This window comes from Opisthorchis viverrini, assembly GCF_000715545.1.
Source record: "Opisthorchis viverrini unplaced genomic scaffold opera_v5_133, whole genome shotgun sequence".
NCBI lineage: Eukaryota > Metazoa > Platyhelminthes > Trematoda > Opisthorchiida > Opisthorchiidae > Opisthorchis > Opisthorchis viverrini.
Window position 1 is genome coordinate 92883 of NW_008751791.1, and position 9424 is coordinate 102306.

At 43.3% G+C, this 9424-nt stretch overlaps 1 protein-coding gene across 1 annotated transcript in view; it reads right to left on the reverse strand.

Annotated features, from left to right (window-relative positions):
• Positions 1-9424, reverse strand: part of T265_14042 (hypothetical protein) — a gene marked incomplete at both ends in the record, with an annotated part of 46577 nt that overhangs the window by 31793 nt on the left and 5360 nt on the right. Inside the window, 3 exons of the mRNA XM_009171790.1 lie at positions 1866-2142; positions 3260-3354; positions 8653-8897. Coding sequence (XP_009170054.1) covers positions 1866-2142; positions 3260-3354; positions 8653-8897 — 617 coding nt within the window. The remainder of the gene's footprint in view (positions 1-1865; positions 2143-3259; positions 3355-8652; positions 8898-9424) is intronic.

Genomic DNA, 9424 nt, shown 5'->3' on the forward strand with positions numbered 1-9424 from the left:
GACAGATTTACTGTCCTCATCTCCTGGAATATGTAGGTGGAATGTTGAAAAAGGAGAGGTGGTGCTTCTCATAATAACCAGAAACAAAATAACAGGCGAAACACAGACGGACAGAAGGTTCAAACAACGTTCAAGAGGGACCATCAAATGAACCGAATCAGAAGAACTAGAACCTAGGCAGGACCGAAACACATGTGGGTTTCCCACCGACCCAACACTTGTTCAACCACTCTAACACACTAAAATCCCTCGGCCGACACCCAACACAGATTTAGCCTGAGGACAACTGAAGCGTGTCTGGTTCAGTAAGATTGGAGTTATTCGGAATAGTTTTTAACTTTGTCCATCCATGCAGGTCGCGGGGACGAACACGCTGAACCCAGAAGAACTGGTAGAGTACAGTTAGCTCTTCTTTTGTACGTCCAGGCAAAACTGACCTAGCGAAATATGAGGGCAAATAAGGGGACTGTCAGTCACATGGATGTCTTCAACACAATATAGAAATCCACATGCATAGCTCTATTGTCTCAAGACGTCGGAGCTAGTAAAGGCGACAAGAATACTTTTACTTCAAACCTGGATGACTCTTGGGAGGAAGTTGGAAAAAAGGCTGTCAGGAAAGAAGTTACTCAGAATCGACCTTGTGGAGGAAATCCACACACGGCGCAATATGCTCCTCTGTTTGACATAGGAAGTTGTTCTGCGCCAAGACTAATGCTCCCTGTTGCACTAGATTCAAAATAGATGAATAGGCCTGCCTCATGCCCGATCAAGTCACAGTCAGCCTAGTGAGTAGCTTTGAAGACAAAGATATCAGTCATGGGTTTTTGGTGAAGCAATATCTAAAGCATGTTGAGAAAACCGAAATGACAAAGACACTTTGCCTCAGGAAGAATTTGTCCAGAAAGTAGAACTGATCAGGCAAAACTAGTGCTAGGTTTGCTTGAAACCACTAAATTAAACCATACTCACAAAAACGCACAGTAGGTCTCCTAGATGCCCAACCAGTCTCCTTCATTATGGAGAACTAGATCAACACAGATAGTTGAATCCACAATATGTTCACACAAGGATTTTGTCAAAACTGATAATAAAATGGGCTAGTTCCAGCCCATCTACAACCGGAATCAATAAGCTGGAGAAGCATTCAGTAACAAGTGATCCGACAGATTTACTGTCCTCATCTCCTGGAATATGTAGGTGGAATGTTGAAAAAGGAGAGGTGGTGCTTCTCATAATAACCAGAAACAAAATAACAGGCGAAACACAGACGGACAGAAGGTTCAAACAACGTTCAAGAGGGACCATCAAATGAACCGAATCAGAAGAACTAGAACCTAGGCAGGACCGAAACACATGTGGGTTTCCCACCGACCCAACACTTGTTCAACCACTCTAACACACTAAAATCCCTCGGCCGACACCCAACACAGATTTAGCCTGAGTTAGCTGATTGGTTTTCCTTCCGCCTTAAATTTCAACCAACCTCGAAACCTAGTCACTTGGCCTGACGAAACTTTTGTGTCCAAAGCGAAACGTTTCCCAGCAATAAATCTACCGATTGTCACCAAACTTTGTCGAAAACAGGCGAAACACTTAATTTTATTATCACAGTAACTCAACAATATCAAAATATTGTAGTCTTTAGAGAGAACTTGAATATCACAACTCACCTTACTACGTACCAGAACCACTGCAACAATAAAATGACAACCCAATAGGTTAGCAGAACAACTAGGTTGTCACGAGCAATATCAGTACGTAAGTCCTGTAAAGCCACGGTGGCAGCTGGAAACTAGACCTGACGGTTGACAACAAAGTTTCGGAGAATTCAGTTCATTCGTAGTCCAGCAAGGAGGACTTACCAAGGCGAGAAGATACGTAGTACATCATCCAAATGGATAGTGTCCCCCAGAATTAATTGAGGGGACTGTTGAATACCCATGTGTTGTCCAGAGACAGGAAGCAGTAAAATCACGCCTGACTGGGAGTCCATTGCCGTCGTGTCAGGTTGTCCGGGTGGCTCTTGTTCTGGTGGGTGAAGTTCCAGGGCCCGAAAGGGAACCAAGCCAGGAACCCCCGACTTTTGACTTTGGTAGCATTCCACAACGCGAAATACCCGAGTGATTCTCTCTGATGTGTCTGTAACGCGGAGGAAAATGTCATGTGATTTGAACACAGTCCGTGTCTTGTTTGGAAGTTTACAAGAAAAGGCCTCCCAAAGATCAACGATCCGAAATAAAGAGGGTAGAAAGTGAGCAATGACAAAAAATTAACATGCCTGACCGTCTAACTAGCAAACTCGTGTACCAACTGACTAACTCAAAACCGTATGAGTCCTGAAGATCTAATCAACCAGTATTGCCTCATATGGTAAAAGATAGTCTGTTTGAGGGAGAAGAACCACAGGAAGTGAACAACTGAGGACAAACGCGCAATAAACGGGTTTTCACATTATCCACGCCGTTTAAAACAGAATCAGTGACTGGACACTATTGATCCTGGTTTCTGTCGCCAAGATCACGATGAAATTATCCAATTCGCGGTACTTTAAAAACATTTCCCTCAATACTGAGTTGTTTTAGTTTACGATGATGGGCGCCTAATTACCTAATTTCCGAGAACCATCATTATTAACTACTTACGTCCGGAACTAAAACACACGGTGACAATGACGCTAGTGGTAATAACAGCCGCCATTCTTACATACGTTGGGATTCATTTTGTCTGACCGGAAGTGTTGATGGCACGACTTGGAATGAGACGCTTCCCTCGTTCTATCTAATATTCTCTTTTAACCCTTCCACATCTATCACATGCACTTACTTTTTATGTTTCTGACCATGCTCCTCAAAAACAAACGATTATAGAAAACGAATCGGACGTGGCAAACTAACTAAAGGTGAACAAGATTGCACTTGTCACTGTAGCAATATGGATGGCGAACACATACGGATAGGTTGTGAGTGATTTCCGCGACGTACCAGAAGCTCATTGTCTAGTCGTGTGGGTAAAGCCACTTAGTTGTTGCATCCAGAACAGCCCAACCAGGGAAGGGAAATCAAATCAAAACAGTTGATGAAGCTTGTGCACTATCTTGAAACCAGTCTCACGGCGACCAGGGACATAAACAGGTCAAATATTCAAAGCTGAGAAAATAAAAAGCTGTATTGGCTAAAACCGGGACCCTCAGTGCGCCGTTAACGTTTGAATGGTCCACTTGAACATAACTAGCATCTACAGAAAACATGTTTCTTACTCGATGTGTTGTTCAGGGTACACTGATGAAGCCAAACAGAACGGTCAGAAAAACTTCGCCTGGTTAGCAAATGAAGTCTGTAGGCCAAACTATCTCTACAGAGAAGAAAAGAAGCAAGCATAAGGGGTCAAATATACCAGGCGAATATGACCGGATGTCAATCACTACCTATATTATTTTGGTAATTTCACAAGATAGAGCCTAGCGATACGGTGCATGGGAGACGGTTGCCAAGAGTGAAGCGAGAAATCCTCCAGTTAACTACATATATGCGCCACTTTTTTATTCTAGCGGCTGCGGGTGATCAGCTGCATCAGCGTGAATCTGAGCAGTTGTTTGGAGAACATAAAAGGACCTCTCAAGAGTGAACAACAACGATGCGCACAAAAAATAATTATCTGCTTGGATATAATAGAACGGTTCTTTTAAGGAACGGAACAGCCCGTTCACTTGGTTGTGGTTCGTTCACTTATTCTCGGTTCAACGTAGTATAATGAAAACTACAACGAAACTATCTGAGTTGTTCTACGTTCAATGACAGTGAATAGAGTTCCATCAGTTAAGATGCACCTGCCCCACAAAGTTGATTGAGACAAATGCTCCAGTGCGAAATGGTCAAAAGCGGCAAAATTGCATAAAAATCACACAAAAAACGATACAGACAGTATGTATCATGTTTTCTGCATCATCACAAGTCAAGTTCGCCTCTTGCGGATCGACCGCCTCTCCCCCGAAGTGAAATGTTTGCATCACCCTGGCTTTCCACCACGAAACACCGTTGGTAACCTAAACAATCACTGGTTAACTTTAAATTTGTATAAAACTGAGTGGTGATGCAACTGTATTCCTGTTGACCATATCACAAGGTTACATAGCCACGTGCGATGCAAGTTCAGAATTCAACAGATAACGACGAGCAATGATAAGGATTAGATGCATGGTGCAGCTTTCGACTTCTTGCTCGGCATATGAGCAACGGTCCAGTGATCCCACGGAGTTGGTGGTCAAGCTAATCTTAACGGGAGACTGTGTGGAAATCACTCTGGAACATACTATAACCTGCTTGTCAGGGTGAGATTAACTGCAGATCGATAAAACTAACCGAAAAAAAACTACCAAGTTGTTGAGTCTTACTAGCTCTCACAAACAATCCAACTATGCCAATCAAGATTGACCCTAAGGGTCAGGCTTAGTCCACCCGAAAACATTCACGATAAAATACCCTGCTGCTCATCGAGGCGTGTTACATTTGATTACACTGTCAGATCTTTAACGCTGCCAAAAAAATCTAATGTATTGGTGGTTTCAAACAGTTTCATAGATTAAACACTTTGAACATGAACTCCGTTTGCAATTACTTTCAATCCAAAGCATTCAATGATAGTAACTGTGGTTTATCACTCCCTCCACGTTATCCGCAGTTGTCATCTTACTCAGTGCGGCATTTAACTCTCCGACATGCTTCTCTACCAAGAATCTACGACCTCTCATCTCAGCTGGAACCAGGTAGACATGATCCGATGAGTCATCCTGTGGGATTGGTTGAAATGCACTGCAAACTGAACCCCGAATTGTTCTCCTTCACTAGAACTAAATTTGCAGATGAGTGCGTCTTGCCAACTGAGTATAGCACAGAGTTGACGGGAACTCGGGGACTAGCTGATGACCTCCAAGAAAGACGAAATCCGTCGTGGGTCGTCGGAAAGTATTATTGTGAGTGGTGTTCCATTAAAAAGATCATCAAAATTGCTGCTATTATTATCGTTTTGCATTGAGATGTTGTAAAAACGAAAGTGGGAATCAGCTCGCTTCAAAACTGACGCACTGAAAAACAAACCTACGGAAGCTGGTTAGAGTAGCGAAGTGAAAATGTTCGCAGGACGAAAAAGATATTTCAAATCATCCGGGGATATTTCTCGACACATTCTGAAATTTTTCAACAAAGGACAACTTTAATGTGTTCTATAATGGGCTTAACAAAAAGGTTCACCGCTCCTATTAGTCCTCGTAAACCCAGCCTACGCTTTAAATAGTGCGACCCTTCTTGAAATCCACGCTCAGCTCCAGAGAGCTAATCAGCAATGGGTTTTTCGTACAAATTCTCAGTGAGAACGCGTCCAAGTGATGAGCGCCCTGGTCCAGCTCGACAAACCTATGCGCGTTAGTTGGTAGTGTTAGAAAAACAGGTGGATTGAGTAGATGAGTTTATCGATCAATAGATGATCTCACCAGCAGGCAGATGACAGTGTGACGAAAGAATTTTCACATAACCTGAGGCAGTTAGCCAGATAAAACAACTGCCGATTCCCCGAAGGATGTGGTGTATAAGTCCTCTCACATCTCTCTTCACGTTGATACTCAACTAGATATGCATGCAAAGGCGATTCAAAAACTGCATGCGGAAAGATATCCATCTGAAAAGTTGGTTTGCCTTCAGTCAGTTTCATTTACGGCCCACAGTATTACGCCCATGCCAGATGAACGAAGTTTGGTTTCGGGTCCTCAACAACACGTGGTACCGAATAACATGATTGTTGTTGCGAAAATTTTTAGAATGAAATTGGATTTTCCTTGACAGAACCCTGGGCAAGAAGGACATTAGGAAAAACACATCAAAACCTTCGACATTGTTCCAGCTCGAATATGAGGTGATCTTTGTGCATCACATTCGATAAAGACTGTTATAGACAATAGCTTCAATTGATGTCGAGCTAGGTCTGTCACTAACAACAAGTTACCCTGCAAATCAGTATATAACTACACTTATTTTGAAGGAAGACATCCATGCATGTCCGGATTATCAGATATTACGATGACACCTGCGCAAAAAACGCAATTCGATGGAAATAGCACCCATCCATGGGCTTTTCTACACTCAGGTTTTACCTTAAGACATTCAACTGTTTACTGGTGGAATGGCAAGCGGTTTTCCCTTTGTGTTGCCAAGTCCCTTGCACAGGTATTCAGTTGAACAACTTGTGAGAGTACACATGTAGGTGAAGAAATAAGAGGAATCAATGAAGAAGAGACCGAAATTACACTGTTAGGCAAAAATGGGCACCTCGTTTCAAGAGACCAAACCACATCTTGATCGCACAAATTGACAAGTGGTCTGATACATATAATCATTAGACGTGCTGGGATTAGCCAAGATGACTCGCACATTCCTGATGAGTATTGATCATGTGTGGATGAGGGCAAAAAAAGATAAGGCGATGGCCCGTCTATGTAGCGACTTCGGAGAGCAAATGGTTTTAATCGGAGAAGACTAACAATACTGCAGGCTGTTTGTCGCGTGTAGTTTGAAGAGCCGTAAAGTTGCACTCGAGATGAGGGAGTTTTAACATGAAGAGATATTATACAGAGGGAATAGTTTCGCAGGAAAGACCCGGTTCGGAACACAAAGAAAACAGAAGCGGAGTGCACTGGAGGCCTATATCCAAAGTTACCGATGACGGTATCACAAATGGATAATTACCGCCCAAAGGAACGTCTCGTGTGGATGGTGAGGTAATGTCATTAGCGCCGAGTGAAGTTGGTCTATGTGCAGTGATTCGTCGATTGCTTAGAGGAGATTCGCCATAGGTAGTTCGACCTGCGAAGAGTTATCTGGTTTGGAGGAATGGTTGTTTTATTCCTCAACAGAAGCAGAAGGGTGGAATGAATCAGCACCTTCTTAAAAGTACTCGAAAACCAATGACAAAGAATAGTCTCCTCTGGGAGATGATCTGTTCTGCGAGGCAACCAACAGACACTAAAAGAAAAACTTGTAGGCGTAACTTATTTTCTTCGATCAACCTTATGTTCTACTTGAGCTCAAATTGCACGATAATTGCGGAATACACTCACTTGCACTTCCAGAATATCATAAACGAAGCGTTGAATCTCCCATTAAAACCAAAATGGTGTGCAATGAGAGTATTTTGAATGAAACCTAGTTCAAGAAAAGACCAAAATTGATGTTGATAGGTGTTGTACGTTTCTTACTTCTAGTCGTCACCATCATCGTTACCGTTATCATCATTACTCTTGACAGCAACACCACAGGAGAACACTGCGCTACAACTGTGTCGACTTATTTAAATAAAGCCTGATAACAGAGAGAGAAGGTAAATGGACAGGTAGGATATATTACCAAAACACCTAAGCCTAGAAGCACGTCAATCCCGGTGGCAATCAGAGGCCGAAAGGGTGTTGTAGCTGAACAATCGCTATTATTATGGCTGGACCTCCAACACCCAGTCAGACAATCAGGATAGGAACTGACAATAGGAACGCCCCTGACGTCTGTTAGCGAACATATCGTTCAATATCCACAGCAAGGCACAGAGAGGGGCACGCGGGCCCTATTCTAGAAGACAAACAGCACCACGAGTACAGATTTGCATAGGCAACTTTGGTGTAAGTAATGAGCCTACGAGTATAAAGAGTTTGACGCTGAGAACCATAAAAAGCAAACATAAATGAGGGAAACGATACGATGAGGGATCGAACAAACGGCTTAGTTCGTAAGCACCTCATCCACATACTTAACGAACGAATACGTACAAAGAAGGCCAGACGACCACAATGAACATGTTTTCTCGCCTCATCTTTGAAACGATCGTACAATCTACAATGAATACCCTTTAACAAGAACAGGAACACCGATCGTTCGTCAATGGAGCGAAGCAGACAGCTTATAGTCTCTTCTTATACAGGTTTCGTCCAAAAATGTGTCTAAAAACGGCCCACCATCAGAGTAAAGGTTTTAAAACACAACTCAGAAGTAGAATTCACATTCACACAACTAGCCACTCGAAAGTGCAGCCCGTTCAGAGAATGGCCTCTCTATAGTGGGGTAGGGCAAGTTTTGATAAAAAACGCGAAAAGGCAAGCGAAGGCTTTGCCACACAATAGATCTAGTCCCACGCCAGAGGGCCGGTGACTGGCCTCTACACTAAGCACGATCTAGATAAGCTCCAGAGAAGAGTGTAAATGAACTGGACAGCACTAAAACGAACGAACGAAAAACAGACAACCTAGTTTGCAAGATCGCATGACAAGTCTTCTCGACAGTAGGCCGAAGATAGTCCTGACGTGACTGTATACCTGGATACGCTACCACCAACTCCTTGCTTTTAAATTAACCACCTGTGACACATAATCGGCGATATACTCGACTCGACATGGAGCGATGGAGTAATAGCATTTTACCAAAATGCTTATTAAAAAGAAAAAAATCACAAATCCGGCTAGATATGTCCGCCGCGCTAACACGCAGAAAGTTACAGGAGGTTATTATGAGCTTATTGGCGTCTGACGTTGGAGGCTTCGAGAAATTATTGAATACTACAGAGCACAACCCAAATACGTGATAATGACGTTGGTCATGAAGGAACTGCGGAACTCACTTGCGATGACGATCGTGATGACCTCTGTGCGTTAAATTCATATATGGAGATGCAATAGGATCGCAACGAAACTGTTCGGGATAGTCCAACTCGCAAGCATCATAAAAGCGACGAAAACCCAAGTGAGTTGTTTCGCCACCCTGGGACAATTCACATATCTCATCAGTGTGATCTACAGTATTTTGTGAAGAGGGGATCGAAGGAAGCTCGTATATTGGTTGGTCAGTTGCCCCGAACAGAGTATTCTGAACAACAAAAGCGTTAAACGAGGAAAGTAGCGTCAAGTTTTCAGCTACATGCACTCCATCCAATTTAGAGCGCAACAAATATTATTAACAAATGAAATAATCATTCAGAATAAATTCACTTGATCAGCTATACATCGTGTCATCATCATCGTCATCATCGACGCTTGAGAGAACATATGCAGTCGTGAACCTCCGAGGACGTAGGTGGTTCCACGTTCACCGTCCAGGGTTCTACTTCACCTGTGGGCTGCAGATGAGTGCCGGCTGGTGGCTACGACAGTCGTCGTTCGAAGTATTCATCCCATCGGTCGAGGCGTTCTTCTTTGTTCGAGAAGGTCGTTCCATTCTGGTGTTTGATAGTTTCACTCACAGGTGGTTTCCGGGGACCGGTCACACGGATCAACTGAAATAATCTCCGGGCATTACCGGCTTTTTGGGCCTCTTCCATTTCTTTGGCTTTCTGTGTCCACCATACTTCACGGTCGGATCGCAAACTCACTTTCACTTGACGTCTGATAGCTCTT